The 18682-nt window shown below is 41.6% G+C and overlaps 1 protein-coding gene across 2 annotated transcripts; it reads left to right on the top strand.

Moving 5' to 3' along the window:
* The first annotated feature begins 482 nt into the window (after positions 1 to 482).
* Positions 483 to 18420, top strand: LOC113013226 (dihydropyridine-sensitive L-type skeletal muscle calcium channel subunit alpha-1). Of its 2 annotated transcripts, XM_026153957.2 has the most exons (45): positions 483 to 971; positions 2304 to 2409; positions 4313 to 4452; positions 4578 to 4711; positions 4880 to 5032; positions 5110 to 5315; positions 5403 to 5506; positions 5592 to 5737; positions 5823 to 5904; positions 5979 to 6139; positions 6233 to 6458; positions 6553 to 6760; positions 7131 to 7251; positions 7366 to 7480; positions 7567 to 7654; positions 7780 to 7849; positions 8150 to 8282; positions 8388 to 8517; positions 8605 to 8664; positions 8870 to 8976; positions 9102 to 9189; positions 9998 to 10105; positions 10217 to 10269; positions 10349 to 10495; positions 10674 to 10875; positions 10995 to 11153; positions 12160 to 12270; positions 12357 to 12440; positions 13017 to 13061; positions 13553 to 13579; positions 13673 to 13798; positions 13900 to 13965; positions 14070 to 14161; positions 14242 to 14401; positions 14496 to 14623; positions 14723 to 14819; positions 14901 to 15003; positions 15100 to 15201; positions 15297 to 15430; positions 15567 to 15692; positions 15939 to 16150; positions 16230 to 16294; positions 16515 to 16561; positions 16640 to 16714; positions 16937 to 18420. In XM_026153957.2, exons 1-45 carry the CDS (start codon positions 787 to 789, stop codon positions 17246 to 17248), a joined length of 5544 nt encoding a protein of 1847 aa, XP_026009742.1. In that variant the 5' UTR covers positions 483 to 786; the 3' UTR covers positions 17249 to 18420. The 2 variants fall into 2 exon arrangements, with proteins under 2 accessions (XP_026009742.1, XP_026009741.1); XM_026153956.2 differs by having other exon boundaries at positions 14901 to 15201.
* The last annotated feature ends 262 nt before the right edge of the window (positions 18421 to 18682 follow it).

The raw sequence follows: 18682 nt of genomic DNA, 5'->3' as shown, positions 1-18682 counted from the left end.
GCGTTCTTGCACTGGTCTGTGGTGCTTGAAGATTGCTCACATGTTGAGTGGTTTTCAGCTGCTGGGAAAACAGTCACCTGTGGCATGTTTAAGACATTTTGCCAGTTTGAAAAGGTGTTTTGAAATGTGTAACTACAAACGTCCTGGTTTGGGAATTACACGTTTTGAAACGGATACCTATTGTTCATTATTCCTTTAAATACCAGCCTTCAGTTATTATTTAGAAATGCCAAAAAGCTGCACTATAGTGGGGTTTTTTTTTAATAACTACAAGTCTGTGTACTACTTATGAATCCTAAATACGAGGTTGACATTAAAGTAAAACACACACACACACACACACACACACACACACACACACACACACACACACATATATACACATACACAAACAAAATCACACAAAGACACACAGTCGTCGTCCCCCCCCCCCCCTCACTCTACCCTTATAATCATCCCCAAGCATGGCCTGCTGGTGGTTCATAATCTAAATTTAAACTATACCAAGGCCAACTGCTCCTCCAGTCACTCTGGGCTCCTGCTGTTTTTCCTGGACGCGGTGGGCTTATTTTGTCAGAGGCCCTCAGCCAGGCAGAGAGGCCTGTGGCTCTGCCCGGGTGAGATCGACAAAGGAGCGAGGAGGAGGAGAAGAAAGAGGGTGCCAGGGGGAGCCTGAGGAGGATCTGCTTTCACAAAGGGGAGACATACTGGACCTGAGTTTGGGATTTTACAATAAACGTTAACTTTCACAGGAATTTGGAGCCTGTCTAAGGTGAAGGCATCAAGATGGCGTCCAACACAGAAGCGGCCAAGCCGGTCATCATGAATGAAGAGGAGCTGAAGAGGAAGCAGAGGGAGAAGCTTAAGAAACTACAGGCCACTGGAGGAAACCCTCGACCCGCGAGATCTCTCTTCCTGCTCAACCTCAAAAATCCCTTCCGCAAGGCCTGCATCAACATAGTGGAGTGGAAGTATCCTTTAGATCTTTCAGTCATTACACACACGCCTCAGACAACTGTGTGTATTTTAGCAGAGATTTCAGTTTAAATATTTCTTTGAAATTCAAGGATATCAAGGCATTAATACAGTCAGCGCAGCATGGAGCGCCGTTTTAAAAATACTGACAGCAGGGCAGGGAATTAATAGCCTTGTTCACCTGTGGTCAGCATGCTCAAGCCAGGTCTCTTTCAAATGTGTGATGAGATGATCCCTGAAGTGTTAAGACTTTTGTAATGTTTCTGATCTGTATCAAAGTCAAGTTTGCAGCCTGTGGAGTTTCACCTGCTGTTAATCTGAGATCAGCTGACAAAAGCAAGGTAGTCTCATTCAACTCGCTCCTTTTTTTTTTAAATGTCCAAGTAGTCATTTCAGCGTCCAAGTAGGAGAAGATGAAAGAGCACAAAGCAGGCTTTTGATAGAATGTGGCCCCTCTAGGGAATTTTCTGCTTTTAGCCTCATGTCCATTCCTGGATCCAGACTGGAATGAGTTGATCATACCAATCCAGTGATAGGAACCTCTTGTTCACAGCGTTTAAACGCAGATACACAGACTTTGAGTTTAACAGTGACCTCATTTTAAAACGTGATGATGTGTAAAGATCTGTTCTATTTGACATTTCATTCTGGTATGTTGGACCACGTCATGAGTCATTCCTCCGGCACAGTTTAATCACATTGGTATGTGGTTTGGTAACACAGGGCTTAGGTGCTGTATACAGAGCCAAATTATGGAAAATTACTAAAAGTCTGAAGGCCAAAAACAAAACTGTCCTCATACATGGATCACAAAATTTAAAGAGCCGCTTTTTTCTTTATTTCTTTCCTGGTTAACAGTCTGTGTTCAAATGGTTTGGTCATATTCTTGGGCTCTGCAGCTGTCCTGTGGCATCACACTGAGACATGGTGCTGACCTGGCAGGGGAATTCTCACACAGAGCCCCCTAAGGGTGAGAATGAAGCAGCACAGCAGGCAAGATTGCATTAAAGTGGAACACTTTGCTGGCTACCCGGGGGGGCTGTTTCAGGGATGATGTTTCAGGCAGCATTTAAAGGCACTAGTCAGTGCCTGCAGAGCTGATGCAGAGCTGGATCCCTTACACTGAATCACAAACGTAAAATAACTTAGTCAGATAAATAAACTGACCTTTTTATTCTTGTGAAAGTTTAAGTCACCCTCCCACTCTCACCCACTAACATCGTAAGATACTAAACATAAGACAATAGACCTTTGTGGATATTTGGGGGGGCAAAATGGGATTTTTGTTGCTGTTTGTTGTTGTCATGATCCTGAGCATCCCCTTCCAGAACCTTTGAGATCATCATCTTATTGACCATTTTTGCAAACTGCATCGCGTTGGCTGTGTTCCTACCCATGCCTGAAGAAGACACCAACAACACCAACTTAAATTTGGTAAATAAACATTGAGCCTTTTTTTGTTGCATGTCACATGACTGTATGAGAAGTCACTGCGGTGAATGATGACTATATCGGTATTTCATTTTCAGAATATTCATAATACATAAAAGAATTGAAACACTAAATTAATCTCATGTTTTTGGGTTCATGAAGGCTCAGTTTTACCATCACTAGTAGATGACTGTGCAGCTCTGATCAGCAAGTGAGTGTAGTAATATTAATTTACTACAGCTTTGAATCAGTGACAAGCTGTGGGATGCCAGACGCCATTTGAATGTGTCCAGAAACAACTCGGTTCTTTATTTGGAGCGCCATCTGTGTCTGCATCTGAGTCATCGAGTGTCTCGTTCTGAAGTGTAAAAAAGCTGGTGGCACGATGCTGATGTGTGTACAGAAAAATATTATTTTTCAGCTTCATAGGTGTGTGTTTTAAAGCTGTGAAACTGTTGGTAGTGTATTACAGGTCACAGACTTTACAACCCAAAGACAAACAAGGTGCGCATGTGAGCAAAAGATATATCTGATCTTGCACCGTGATACATGTGGCCAGTGCTTATTGGATGTGTCCTATTGACACCAATGTTATGATAAATAGATCACTTTTTCTTAGAGGTTTGGCATTTAGCACAAATGTCAGCCATCACCAGCCATCGGTTACTTTCCTACATTAAGTCAATAATACTCCACACATATCTCTGGGTTAAAGTTCATGTCAGTCTTTGTGATTTATAGCCATTTTACTTTTATTAGGAACCCAAATCTCACCTGATCTCTTCATTGGCCCTCTTCCTAAATCCTCCTTAGTTCTTACGGTGCCATTCCTCAGAGGTGAAAATGTAAGAAGAGATGGACCAACCCCCTCTTTTACTGTTAGAAGTAGGTCAGCCTACATGCCGCCACTCCACTGATGCAGGTGATACAGGAGAATCCGCCAATGTTGCCTCGTGTAACCACAGCCACGTATTCCAATAATATGATAGCTTGTAATGTTGATGCGCAGTAGCCTAGCAGGGCAGCTTTCCTTGGTGAATTCGTTTTACTTGGGGTAACACTGAGTAAAAGTCTATAAATGTGTGTACACTTGTTAATGGATGCAGGGTCGGTGATTAGGTATGTGGGGACCAGTGTTTGCTGGTTCAGCTAGAGATTATTGAGCTGATTTAGGGAAATAAACTGCACATACCTCAAATGAATTCTCTATTTCTGATTGTTAGCACTGGAAGTAGGACTGGGTTCCTACTGGATTCTTGAAACTTTATCATACTGCTGTCATATTAAGAGCCTTTTGTTCTACAACATTTATATTCAGATCCATATATAACCACGTCTAGTCTGAGGAAAAATCCCTGTTCTGTGTTCCTGCCCTGTGTCAACACTGATAATAAAAGCACAGAGATGGGGACAATTTGCAGATGATGCTTTCATTCAGCCACTCACATGTTATCTGTCTCCTGCAAACAGTCTGCTTCATCTTCGTCTCACTTGCTACATGGTGTCAAAATGTTTCATCATTCACTCTGCGGGCACTGAGCCGTCCCTCTGTTCAACCTTCTGGAGGTTATGTTTAATCTGCATCAGAATGAACAAACTGGAAACAAAAGATAATGAGCTGCGACAATGCCAGCAACAGTTTTGCTGATCTTTTTTATGCTGTTCTTCCTAGCATATGTTTCACAAGTCTGCCCAAGAAGAGAAAGAATTAAGCCTTTGCTGACCTCCAGTGGCTTTACTCATCTTTCTGTACTTGTGTGCTGCTCAGACAGCATCAAAACCAAGCTCTTCCTTCACATGTCATGTTGCTCTTTAAAATATTTAATCAATCATTTAATGCTTTATTAGAGAATATTATGTGAGAGTGAAAGTTTTTTTTGTTCTCATTTTGTTCCCGTTGCTGCAGGAAAGTCTGGAGTATATCTTCCTGGTCATCTTCACGTTGGAGTGCTTCTTGAAGATAGTAGCGTATGGGTTTGTGTTCCATGAAGGGGCCTATTTACGAAACTGCTGGAACATATTGGACTTTGTCATCGTCTTCATGGGGTAAGAGGATGTCTTAGCTGCAGGTAGACAGCTTATTTGTTAAGAATGTAATATATATTAAAATGTGATATACATAAACAATGTACCGGCTATGGCACTTACGGCTGTCTCATCTTTTCCTGCAGTCTCTTTACCTTATTTATGGATACCGTAAACATGGTGTCAGGTGTGCCAAAGGAGAAGGGTGGGGGCTTTGATATGAAAGCACTGAGAGCTTTCAGAGTACTGCGGCCTCTACGCCTCGTTTCTGGAGTCCCCAGTAAGAACCAATCCACACCTGCTACAGAGAGATGCTGATTCTAGATTATACACATTAAATTCATCTGATACACTGAACATTAGAGTGTATGGGCATGTATTATGAGTCTGTAACAGTACCAAGTTCTTATGGTTCTGTAACAAACTGGGTTTATTTGTTCACTTGCAGGCCTACAGGTGGTGATGAACTCCATCCTTAAAGCGATGCTGCCTCTTCTACACATTGCTCTGCTCGTCTTCTTACTGGTCACTATCTATGCCATCATGGGGCTGGAGCTCTTTAAGTGCAAAATGCATAAGACCTGCTATTACAAAGGCACAAGTATGTTTAAAAGAACACTGAGTGAGACTTACTTGCACCTGGGTCTTTACATTAAGCTGTTAAAACTTGCCCCACAGATATCTACGCCACAGCAGAGGGTGAACTGCCTGCCCCCTGTGCTCAGGCTGGTAATGGACGCCGCTGCATCATCAATGGCACGGAATGTCGGCCCGACTGGGAAGGTCCCAACAACGGGATCACCCACTTTGATAACATTGGCTTTGCCATGCTGACAGTATACCAGTGTATCACCATGGAAAGCTGGACCAAAGTGCTCTACTGGGTCAGTGGCTGAATATTGTCTCAAATTCAGTGTGCAGTTTGCAGCCAAATAAAATTCACTGATTTTGACTGACACCCTGGGTTTTAGGTGAATGATGCCATAGGGAATGAATGGCCCTGGCTCTATTTTGTTCCTCTAATTCTGCTGGGCTCATTTTTCGTGCTCAATCTGGTTCTGGGTGTGCTCAGTGGGTAAGATTACCCTCCTTCCATAAATCTAACATTTTCACGTAAACAGAGAAATAATAGAATAACGTGTGTTTGCTGTTCCACACAGAGAGTTTACCAAAGAGCGAGAAAAGGCCAGGTCACGTGGAGAGTTCCAGAAGTTACGAGAGCGTCAGCAACTGGATGAAGACCTCCACGGCTACATGGAGTGGATCACTCACGCTGAAGTCCTGGATGCTGATAGAGAAGGAAAAGGTGCGCTCTAGAAAAGAAAAAAAAAAACCTCTGAACATTTGTCAACAAAGAAAATCTCGGATTATAGCTGCTTTTTTCTTATCAGGACTCCTGCCTTTGACCAGTGGAGATTCAGACACAGACAGTCTGTATGACCTGGAGGGCAAGAGTCGAATAATCTATTACTAGTGAGTTTCCCACTGTGAAAATTTCTGCTGGCATTCAATATGAAACAGTAAGTTAGAGTTGTTTTTGTGCTTAGCCGCCTGGCTCGGCGTTGGAACCGTTTCTTCAGGATGAAGTGCCTGGTGTACGTGAAAACCAGGGCGTTTTATTGGGTGGTGATGTTCCTGGTCTTCCTCAACACTCTGACCATAGCCACAGAGTACCACCACCAGCCTGAAAGCCTGACTTCCTTTCAAGGTTGATCATTTACATATATATTTTAATAAACAATAGTTTTGCGTATATTCCAGTTACTTATTCATTTGTCCATCTCTTCCATCATCTCAACAGATGTGGCTAGCCGGGTGCTGCTGGTGCTGTTTGTCATTGAGATGTTTGTGAAGATGTATGCTCTGGGACCCAGGGCATATTTCATGTCTCTATTTAACCGTTTTGACTTCTTTGTGGTACTATGTGGTATCCTGGAGATGATCATGCTGTCTGCAGGTGCTGTGGCTCCCCTGGGTTTCTCTGTACTCAGGTGTATCCGCCTGCTGAGGATCCTCAAAGTCACAAAGTAAGCCGAGATCGCGTAAAATATCCCCGTAGTATCAGTATAAGCTATTATAGCGTAACCCGTTGCCATTTACCACCTCTCGTTTGTGTTTCAGGTACTGGAAGTCACTCAGTAATCTTGTGGCCTCTCTCCTTAACTCCATTCGCTCCATTGCCTCGCTCCTTCTTCTTCTTTTCCTCTTCATTGTCATTTTCTCACTCCTGGGCATGCAGGTTTTTGGAGGGAAGTTTAACTTCTCTGACCACAGAGCCAGGCGCAGCAACTTTGACAACTTCCCTCAGGCCTTGATCAGTGTGTTTCAGGTGAGACCAGGCACTCGTTTCGTAGGCTCTTCTTTAAACTTTTAAATACGAGAAGCACTCAGAAAGCTCAAACCTCAGAGGCAGTACAATTTCAAGGATAATTTTAAAGATCAAAGGCATTTTATGATAGTTTGACTTTATCTGACATTGAAGAAGAGGTCAAAGATCCAAAGTAATGTGATATTTGGAATCACCACATATCATTCCCTATATGCCTCGGATGTAATGACTGATTTGAGTTGTTAAAACAGATTTTTGCATTCAGTAGTTTAAATGAAGCTCATTTCACATTTGATTTCCAGTCCTATCCATTCATGCATAACAATAAGTCATCATTTTTCTGCTTTTTAAACTCTTAACCGTTTCTCAGATCCTCACAGGAGAGGACTGGACATCCATCATGTACAATGGAATCATGGCCTATGGAGGGCCTGTCATTCCTGGCATCCTGGTCTCCATCTACTTCATTGTTCTCTTTGTCTGTGGAAACTGTATCCTTCTCATACGCTCACACTATTATTTTGTTTTTTGCTTTTTTTAAACTATGCATGGAGATAATGTTAACATTCATGGTTCATTTCTTTTCCTGAGCTCTTTGCAAACAGATATCCTCCTCAACGTCTTCCTCGCTATCGCCGTCGACAACCTCGCAGAGGCTGAGAGTTTGACTTCAGCTCAGAAAGAAAAGGCAGAGGAGAAGTTGAGGAAGAAGCTACTAAGGTGAAAGGGGGAAAAAAGCAAAACCAAAGGTTTAAGCCAGCTGAGATAATCTGCTCGATCTAATTATTTTCCTTCTTGCCGTACAGGGCGAAAATGCCTGAGAAGACTGATGAGGAGAGAGAGAAGATAACTAAGCAGAGGGCCAAGATAGAAGGCATGCCCACCACAGCCAAGGTTACTGTTGTTTCTGGCTTCATGTCACTTCGTTACTCTTGAAATGTATGTAATTTGGCAGCATGAGTATCTAGAAGAAATTAACATCCTTGTTTTTCTTTTCTTTCTTTCTTTTTTTTTTTTAGCTCAAAATTGATGAATTTGAGTCTAATGTCAATGAAGTGAAAGATCCATTTCCACCTGCTGATTTCCCAGGTAATACAAGAAAATAATTTGAACCTTTCTCAGCGGTGTAATTGTAGCAGAAGGAGGTCACTAACTGCAAGAATTTGTAATCCTTGCACCAGCTGTTTATCAAGGCTGCTGTCTTGGCTGTGTTACAGTATAAGTATAGTAACCTGTCATCACAGTTAGACTCAGCTAATTCCCCGTGTTGTGTTTATAGCACACTCCCCTGGTGACTACCATATGAAGCCTACAGCATCATTACGGGTCTTTGCTTCAGGCTTTCATTTGAATACCTCCAGTAATCTGAGCCTTTTCTATCTATTGTAGGTGATGATGAGGAGGAAGAGCCTGAAATCCCTATCAGCCCCCGGCCCCGACCAATGGCGGATCTGCAGCTGAAGGAAGAAGCAGTTCCGTTACCTGAAGCTAGCTCCTTTTTCATTTTTGGCCCTCAGAACAAGTAGGAAACAGACCATCATCCAGCTCAACACCAACCTGAAAACGATATCATATCATAATAAATGCTGCAAACATTTACCTGTGCCTGTGTGTTTTTACAATCTAGGTTCCGTAAATTATGCTACAAGATCATCAATGCTTCGTCCTTCACCAACTTAATCCTCCTCTTCATCCTGCTCTCCTCCATCTCATTAGCAGCTGAGGACCCCATTGATCCCAAGTCCCCCAGAAACCAGGTAAAAGCCAGGTGTAGGTGATCCAACTGAACAATTTCTGTTGGATGAAGGCAAAATGTGATTGTTTTTTCTGTGTGCTTCTTTCAGATCTTGGCCTATGCTGATATTGTCTTCACATCTGTGTTCACCATTGAGATTGTACTGAAGGTAGATTTAACAGTGTAACAGTAGTAAAGAGCATTACTGATGGATCCAGCTCTAATGTCATGCTATATTACATTATTGATTAACCAGCTAGTTTGTTATAATTTGTCTGAGACTGAAGTTTAGAGGAGTTTTCTTGTTGTACTGAAGGTCAACCACTTAAAAAAAGAGTCTCTATTCAACTGTTCTCTGTTTATTTCACTGACAGATGACGGTGTATGGAGCGTTCATGCACAAAGGCTCGTTCTGTCGTAACTCTTTCAATATTCTGGATCTGATTGTGGTCGGAGTGTCTCTTCTGTCTATGGGAATGGAGTGAGTTTTCATGATGCTCAAGTTAAATGAAAAGATCACCATTGTTATTTTATGCTTAAATCATACTAGTTTCTTAGATATGAATTTAAAGGCTGCTTTCTGCCATGTGTTCTTGTTGTGCGCAGATCCAGTGCCATCTCCGTCGTGAAGATTCTCAGGGTGTTGAGGGTGCTGAGGCCTCTCAGAGCTATCAACAGAGCCAAAGGATTAAAGGTAAAACACACGCACAGTTTGCTTGAGAGCTGTGAGCCTGAGTGAGAGTCCTCAGAGAGACTCTTAAGGAAAAGTCAAATAAGTGGAAAGTTGCCTGATACCCATAAAAACTGCCGTATTAAGTTTAGCAACTACAATTGTAAAAAGGTCAGGGGTTGGCAGCATTTTTTTAAGTGAGCCACATTGACTTATCCTTCTGAGACTCTCAGTACTCAAATGGGGACAATACATTTAGATTTTTCATACTTCATTAACTAATCATAAGTAGCAGGGGAAAATAAAAATGCATCCCAAACAAGAGCTAGATAAGTTAAGCAGAACACCCAAATCCACCCAAATGCTATACCTTTCCAACTAAATTCACCTCACCAATGGTTTAAATGCAACGCTGCATTGGTATCTGAAAAAACAGTGCAAAATTGAGTGCATTGAAATTGAGTTAAGACCCACTCCATTCAGTCCCCTTCATTTCATTGTATAAGGCCACCTCCCATTGGGTTTGGGGAGATAATTTTCCTTTTCTTTGTAGGTCATATTAAGACAGTTTGCTGGCTTTGGGGTCATATTTTCCCCAGGTGTGAGTTAGGTAGTTTCGTCTAGTGGTCCAACCTTCACCTGCAAAGTAACTAGTAATTTTCTCCAAAGGGAATCAATAAATGTAAGAGAATATAAGGGTAAAGTAAGAGAAAATGACCGGATATTTTCAGATAGATATGGATTTTAAGTGATCAATTAACATCATGTCTTTCACTTGTATGTCTAGAGTTCTCCTCAGTGTTTATTGGATTTTGTTTGTCTTATATGACAGCACGTGGTCCAGTGTGTATTTGTGGCCATCAAAACAATTGGTAACATCGTCCTGGTCACCCTGCTGCTGAATTTCATGTTTGCCTGCATAGGAGTCCAACTCTTTAAGGTAATTTTTAAATTCTGAACTAAAGCTGGGTGGCCTAAGATACCATAGAGGTGATAAGTCAAAACTGCTCTTTGGTAAATATAACTGCTGAATTGTGTCACTTCCTTTCAGGGTAAATTCTACAGCTGCACAGATGTGTCCAAAGTGACTGAGGAGGAATGCCAGTAAGGAAACTAACATCTTATCGCAGATTTCATTCCACCATCATCTATTTGAACTAATGTTCCTTGTGTCTGCTCTCAGAGGTTTCTACTTGAAGCATATGGAGAATTCCCTGCAAGACACAGTAGTGGCTAAGAGAGAATGGCTTAACAATGACTTTAACTTTGACAACGTGCTCAATGGAATTCTGGCTCTGTTCACCGTTTCCACATTCGAGGGCTGGCCAAAGTAAGCACACAATCTGTTCTGGTTTGATCAGCTGCATTTGTGATAAGCTTGACTGAGTGAGGAGTTAGGTGGAAAGTGACAAACGAGTATTTCCATTGACTGGAAATACTGTAAGTCATTGATTTGACCATATCTCAGTTCACTGATTTATTCATTTTTCATCTGCATTTGTTTGCAGACTCTTATACAAAGCCATAGATTCAGCTGAAGAAGACATGGGTCCAGTCTTCAACAACCGTGTCGACGTGTCCATCTTCTTCATTATCTACATCATCATCATAGCCTTCTTCATGATGAACATCTTTGTGGGCTTTGTCATAGTCACCTTCCAGCAGCAGGGTGAGCAGGAGTATAAGAACTGTGAGCTGGACAAGAACCAGGTACACTGAGATGAGGCCAAGGACAGTACTACTGGTAGTCTAATTATTCAAAATAAAAACATGTTGCAACTCTTTTTTTTTCCTTTAATGTGTCTGTTGTCTGTTCGTTGTCTCTTCAGCGCCAGTGCGTGCAGTACGCTCTGAAGGCTCGTCCTCTGAAGTGCTACATACCCAAAAACCCGTACCAGTACAGGGTCTGGTACATTGTCACCTCCTGCTACTTTGAGTACCTCATGTTCTTTCTGATTATGCTGAACACTTTGTGTCTTGGGATGCAGGTATGTACATTTTGTTGCCTAATATATATTAATGGTCCTCATAGAAAATACTAAATGTCATTACTGAGTATCTTCAGTCTGGGACCGAGATGAATCTGAGAGATCCTGATTTATATGCTTTAGCAGAACATCTCTGGCTCCTTGCAGGAGCTGATGACACTGACAGACATTTTTCTGAGCAGATGTAGGGGGGGGGCTGTTTGTGCTTCTGTCACCCTTCATTATGTCACATGTTTTATGCTCTAAATAACTATAGGCCTAACAAAGAGGCTTCTGCACCTAATGATACCCACAGACTCTGAATAAGCTAAAAGTCCCAAACATAAAATTAACATTGAGGTCATGTCATCATGCATGAATCTTTACTGATTATTCATAGATAATTGCACCAACAACATGTACACTGCAGTGCACAGCTTGTGCACAGACACCTCTGCAGGATACCCACCTCAGTTTCCTTTTAGGTTAAACATAGTTACTTTGATAGCGTGCATTAGAGAAAAAAATATTTTCCCCTGGCAAACACAGGAGCTCGTCAGTGGCTGTGTCCATTATTTATGATGGAGTCTGTTGTTAATTACGGCCCTCGGAAATTCAATATGAACTGAGAGGTTCCAGACTATTTTTAATAGTTTGTCTGGTGACCAAGTAACAGTATTTTGTGTACTCTTCCCAAACCATGAGGGTTGTTTACGTGAGCATTCCCTATAATTCTTTGACAATTCATCCCACCATGATGTGCATGTGAGGTGCTTGTTAATATATATATATTTTTTTAAAAGGTTTGTAAAGCAGCAGAGAATGGGATGTGTAGCAGACCTAATTATAAAAATGTCAGTGTGGGCCTGATTTATGTGTTGTAAATGTAATCTTATTTGAGTAGTTTAAGCATCAGTCCTATTACTAAATAGTTGACTGTTTAGTAATCGGACTGATGAATGTGGATTTGTATTTGGTTAGTGCTAAAATATTTAAATATATTTGTTTTGTTCCCTCTTTAAAACAGCACTGTAATCAGTCGGACCACGTCACAAAGCTGTCAGACATTCTCAACTTAATCTTCACGGTGCTCTTCACTGTGGAGATGATTCTTAAGCTCATGGCTTTCAAAGCACGGGTAAACGCTCTAACGATTATTGTCTGGATTCTTATCCACCCACTCCCACTGCCTAATGTGTCAGTATGCTTCACCTGTCTGTGCAGGGTTACTTTGGAGACCCGTGGAATGTGTTTGACTTCATTATTGTTATTGGTAGCGTTGTTGACGTCATCCTGAGTGAAGTTGATGTGAGTACATATAAGATTTACGTACATGCATATTTTATATCATTATTAAAGAACACCATTATGAAGTGAAACTGCTTTGTTTGCTATATTAAGACATTTTTAGTGCGATATGATTTAGAATGACCACATGTATTTATTTAGTAATCTTACCCAGAAGCATATAATTGTGGCCCAACAGCTGATTGGCACCAGGAGAACTAGTTCACAGGACATGGTCAGTACTGTTGTCGTCCTTTCCCACCTTATCCCATCCATCTCCCCGTCCTCGGTGCCTTGTGCAGCCTGGGATGCATTTCCATCACAAAAACCACCATGTGACATCTTGTGCGAGCACTTAAAAAGAGCACAATATCAAATAAGAATTCAGTTTTATTTTAGGTGGTAATGCTACTCGTGCTGCTTAGTGTTTCCTCTTGGTGATCACAGTTTTTATTTTTCAGTCATGGTTGCACTGCAATGCCAGACTTTTTCCATCCACGAGCACAAGCTTGCAGCAGTTTCACTTTTGTTGAATCAAAGCCCATCAATCCCTCTGCCACCCATGCACCTCACTACTCATCTGTCTATCCTCTACAGAGTGCCCTGGCCGATAGTGGAGGACTGTACTGTCTCCATGGCTGTGTAAATATCTGATCTCCACTGCTGCATGTGCTCTGCTGTGTGAGCACGCCACTAAAGTATCGCACTAATGTAACAGACCGTGTGTTGCTTAACCTTCTGGTTAAACCTTTCTGTTTACACTGTCTGCATCATCTTACATAGCGAATATAAAACAAATCTCAAGGGCGTGGCAATATTATGTTGCAGTATGCCTCGTACTGTTTTTTATAAACACGGCTATGTCTCAAGACTATGTACTATATTGGTAGGAAGTATTAATCATTGCTTGACTGCAAAAACAAAGTTAATATGTCCAAAATAAAGCGTGTGTAGCTTGTCTATTTTGCATGAGTTACAAGCGGCTTTGATCTGAAAGATTTGTAACTCATCAAAAGTGGAAAATGACTCTAATATTAACCCTATTTTGAAGTCATATTTGAATAATATTTAACATTATATTAAATGCAACACATACCGCTGCAACCTCTCACTTCTTCCTCTGCTTTGTTCAGGAGACGAATCCAATGCAAGTAATTGCGGTAAGCCTGAACTCTTCAGACATTTAAAACCAGTCATGTTTTTGTTTTTTACTTGAGGTTTCATTTCATGAAATTCCTTCTTTGTGTCCAAAGGCCTCTGAAAATGCTTCTGTTTCCATCACTTTCTTCCGACTCTTCCGTGTTATGCGTCTGGTCAAACTGCTGAACCGTTCGGAGGGCATCCGTAACCTGCTGTGGACCTTCATCAAATCTTTCCAGGTCATCATTGAAATCGTTGTCGTCGTGACTTTTTTATTTCAAATTTCCATTGCGCTTCCCAGTGATGACTTTTTAATAATGTCATTGTTTTCTGCCTACAGGCTCTGCCTCATGTAGCTCTGCTCATCGTGATGCTCTTCTTTATCTACTCTGTCGTTGGGATGCAGGTACAGAATTCAAACTGCAAAAAAAATGTCACTGGTTACACTTTGCTATTTTTTGTTATTGATGATTGACGCTGAATTTTAAATGGCATTGTTTCAACCTTTAGATCTTTGGAAAGATAGCATTAGTGGATGGTACTCAAGTCAACCGCAACAACAACTTCCAGACATTCCCTCAGGCTGTTCTGATGTTATTCCGGTGAGACCAGGTTCTGGACTTCAATTGTGTTTTGAACACAAAACATCATTTCATTGTTTGGTTTATGTTTACATATCCAGATGTGCTACTGGAGAGGGTTGGCAAGAGGTCATGATGGCGTCAATGTATGGAAAAAAGTGTGACCCCAAGTCTGACTTCCTGCCAGGAGAAGAGTACACCTGTGGGTCCAATTTTGCTGTCTTTTACTTCCTCAGCTTCTACTGTCTCTGTGCCTTCTTGGTGAGAATTCAACATTTTTCTTTATCTATTATATATATTCATATTATAGGGATGATATATGAAACAAACAATATTTATTTATTGCCTATTCTAGATCCTCAACTTGTTCGTAGCTGTAATTATGGACAATTTTGACTATCTGACCCGTGATTGGTCTCTGCTTGGTCCACACCATCTGGATGAGTTTAAGAAGATCTGGGCTGAATATGATCCCGAAGCTACGTGAGTGTGAAATCTCATTTCTTAACTCATTTCTTTTCAAATAAGCCTTGGGATGCTGTTTAATTGGGTATTACTCGCGATGTTCCTCTAATCTAACAGGGGGAGAATCAAACATCTGGATGTGGTGACGCTGCTGCGAAGTATTCAGCCTCCTCTGGGCTTTGGCAAATTCTGTCCTCACCGGGCTGCATGCAAGGTACAGAAAGGCCTAAAGTAGCACTGTGTGGGGCTTGCAAGTATGCAGGAGCCCATATTAAAGTTTTCCTGCTTTTTGTAGCGCTTGGTCGGTATGAACATGCCTCTCAACAGTGATGGCACGGTCACCTTTAATGCCACGCTTTTCGCTCTGGTCAGGACTGCACTCAAAATTAAAACAGAAGGTACGGTATACATGTTTTATGCAACATACATGTTTCCTTCAGCCTCATCTGCTACTACTGTAACAACGCTCCATTATCTTGAATCGTTCCTAACAGGTAACTTTGAGCAGGCCAATGAGGAGCTGAGAGCCATTATAAAGCAGATCTGGAAGCGCACCAGCATGAAACTGTTAGACCAGGTCATTCCTCCTATTGGAGGTGAGGCAGTAGTATATGTCATGTTTCACATTTACAAAATAATCCAGCGTCTCTGAACACAGAGCACACTGTGATTATGTTATGTCTGGTTATAGATGATGAGGTGACTGTGGGGAAATTCTACGCGACCTTCCTTTTGCAAGACCATTTGCGCAAGTTCATCAAGCGTCAAGAGGAGTATTACGGCTACCGTCCAACTAAGAAGAGTGCCTCAGGTCCAGAGATCCAGGTGAGCTGGGGTTTTCCTTTTCCGCTTACAGTGCAAGTAAATGTACTCTATACTGTAAATCAGCAGTACTCAGCTTTATCTCTCGGTGATATGTTCCTCTGTCCTTCATTTATCCACATTCTCCATGTTTTTCTAGGCGGGGTTGAGGAGTATAGAGGAAGAAGCAGCTCCAGAAATGCACAGAGCCATTTCAGGAGACCTGCAGAATGAAGAAGAGATGGAAAGAGCCATGGAGGAGGCAGGAGAAGAGGCCATTTATCAGGTGCAAAACAACGTCGGCAACGATACGGTGCATTCGTATTCCCATTCTGCAGCACCTTTGTTATGGCCTCCTTTATTTGTTTTATTAATAAGAAAATCTTTAGTGGATGGAGACTTTTTTTTGGCTTTTCATCCATTAGAAACCTTTCTGAAAAGCAGTCAGATGACATCAACATTTCGTTAAACCTGCCTTTACGTTGTTGCATACTATTTCATTATTAATATGTATCTTGCTTTGTATTTGCAGCGTTCACACCACCTGTTTGGTAACCAGGTAGAGTCGTTCTCCACTGAGCCGGCTAACACTCAGTCCCAACAGGTGACCAACATGCGGCCACTCAGTTTCTCTGAAAGCCAGCCCGAGTCCCCACCAAGCTCAGCCTCAGCCTTGGTGTCTGGTACAGAATTTTTCCCCACAGCTCCACCAAAGAGCAACACTAACAACAACGCCTTTGCAGAGTGAGTACCAAAGTGCTCTCCTGATCAGTATGATGGCGTACCAGTGCCGTTATGAGTGATCATTTTTGTTCCCTCTCAGATTTTCATTTGAAAGAGAAAGGACTCCGGATGAGTTTTACAATCCTTGTGAGGATGAGGAGGCAGGTATGGCACAAGCAAGAGATGATATGCTGCATATGTTAAATCGAAACCACAGAAGAAGTCCAATCAAAGATGAAGGTCTTTGATAAGACTTTTTAATGTGGCCATGGAAAATTCTGGACGGATAATAACTCCAAATTAATAAACTGAGACATGAGCCATAGGAATGCTTCGTAATTGCTTATTTATATATTCATTAATGTAATTATTTTACCTCTTTCAGCCAGCAGACATGCCTGGAACTTCACAGTGAGAACAGGCAGAACACAGGTAATATTTTATTGAAGGTTGACTCATCCAACAACAGATTATGCAGGCGATATATGAATACTTACCTTCTCTATGCAGTTCCCTTATGACCCTAACTATGGTGACAGTCAGAGTCAGAGTTCACACACTGCAGCCGACCACCTCGTCCAAGAGGTAGGTGTCAAAGTGGCTGATCAGGTCTTCTTTTCTACTCTAATTAAATGCCACGTCTAACATCTGCTGTCAGGTTTGTCAGAGATGGGTTACGTTAAAGCTAGTTCTGGACTGAATTAACCTGTACAATAACTGAAAGGATTTAACATAACACAATGGTTATTAATACACTAAAAATAATACTGTACGCGAGCACAAACCTGAATGTTGTTGTTTCTTTAGGCTCTAGAGAAGAGTGGACTGGTCTCCCTGGCCAGGGACCCGGGCTTCGTCTCATTAACAAAGAAAGAGATGGCTGAAGCCATGCACATCTCAGTATCTGACATGGAGGGTGTGGCTCAGGGCATCCTCAAAGAACGCTCCAGCAGCATGACCCCCGTTAAAAAGAGGCGTCCCATCCCTGTCCCTTCTCCTGCCCCAGCGGCGGCAACAGTGGTAACAGGCCGGCCAGATCCAGCTGTGAGGAGAAAGAAACGTCCGATTCCCACGGTTCCCTCCGCACAGGGACCGTCTGAAACCGACTCCGGAGTGTAGGGACTGTCACCTGGATTTTACATGGTTATCATGACAGTTTTGTATTTTTAGTGTGTGACTCCAACTCACATCACTTTACCAAGCTTGTTGCTTCTTTGAAAATCTGTAACAGTCAGGATGGCTCAATGCCTGCAGACAGTTGGAAGGTTTCATGTTTTGGTTGAAACATTAACTGAGAAGTAACAATATATCTACTAATGAAACATCTAATACTTCAGATTTGACGAATTAATAAAAACACTGTACTTGTCTCAGAGTAAATGGATTGATGCACTTCTTTCTTTGTAGTGTTTGTTGAGGTTATCCATTCCATAGCCTTTGGGACAGCCACGTCAGTGAGCCGCGTGTCTTACTAATGAGGAATGAGGAAAGTCGGAAAGTGACCTGTGGTGGAAATGTCACTCAGTGAATTCATACAGAAGGTAACTTTACTGCATCTTTACTGTGATGCAGTTCAAACAAGACAATGGCACAGGACTCCACTAGGGGGAACCAGTGGTTTCTTTGCATTCAGGCCCCAAAATATTGAAGCATCTTAAAGGGGCTCTGGTGCTAACAGTGCAAGATGAAGGTTGTGAAGCAGTGTCCTCTGATCTATTAGGATTTCACTGTGTTGTAATCTGTTAGTCTCGAACGAGATTTCTTTTGCTCACAAATGTTGTTATATGAACCATGAAAGGAAACTGAGGTCAATCTAATGGAATTATTAACTACTGATCAAGCTATAATAAGTATTTTATGAATTTCAAACACAAACTGAAGCAGTTGAGCGGTGCCTGCAGTTTTTACGTCACTCTAACGCTTCACACATAAATTTGTGATGAATAAGTGTTGGGAGAAATTTAGTAAAGATTTATCAGCATACCTGGGGTATGGTTGATTTAGCTTGATATGTCACTGAAACTTGTCGTTTTATTCATAACTGTGTGGATACGATTGTTGCATTGTTTCATGTTTGTGCTTAACATCAGGTATCGACAGGACTGTTTTGTTTCATACATTATCCTCTGACCTGCTGTCATGCATACTTATTGTTTAAAATTATGGAGATACTAGTAGTTTGAGTTATCCTCCCATCATAATTCTAAAGTTCTAAATCTGTCCCACTAAGGGTTGGTTTTACTTTGGTATGTTCACCATTGGCAAAAAAAATAAATCATCCAAAAAATGTACTTTGAGGTTTTATTTAATGACTGATGTCTGACAACGAAATGATAAGTGTTCAAATAATCAAAACTAATGAGAGAAATATACTTGTGCAACGAGTTAATGCAGACACAGGCTTTATTGAGAAGCAAAGTGAACGCTTTCATTGGTGCCTCTGTAGACGTTTGTGTGAAAACAAGGACTATAAATAGCCTCGCCTACCAAAGCCCTATTCCCCCTTATGGAATATAAACTAGTGCAGCAAAATAAATGCTACATTGAGGATCG

This window comes from Astatotilapia calliptera, chromosome 20, assembly GCF_964374335.1.
Source record: "Astatotilapia calliptera chromosome 20, fAstCal68.1, whole genome shotgun sequence".
NCBI lineage: Eukaryota > Metazoa > Chordata > Actinopteri > Cichliformes > Cichlidae > Astatotilapia > Astatotilapia calliptera.
Note: the sequence above shows the minus strand (reverse complement) of the source record. Positions and strands in the feature narration are given on the sequence as shown.

What these genes read in the sequence shown, in the direction of transcription:
- LOC113013226 (XM_026153956.2), top strand. Translation starts at nt 787, where the DNA reads ATGGCGTCCAACACAGAAGCGGCCAAGCCGGTCATCATGAATGAAGAG. An exon ending in AGTCGAATAATCTATTACTA is followed by an intron (nt 5,905 to 5,978) that starts GTGAGTTTCCCA and finishes TTTTGTGCTTAG; the next exon opens with CCGCCTGGCTCGGCGTTGGA. An exon ending in GTGACTGAGGAGGAATGCCA is followed by an intron (nt 10,270 to 10,348) that starts GTAAGGAAACTA and finishes GTCTGCTCTCAG; the next exon opens with AGGTTTCTACTTGAAGCATA.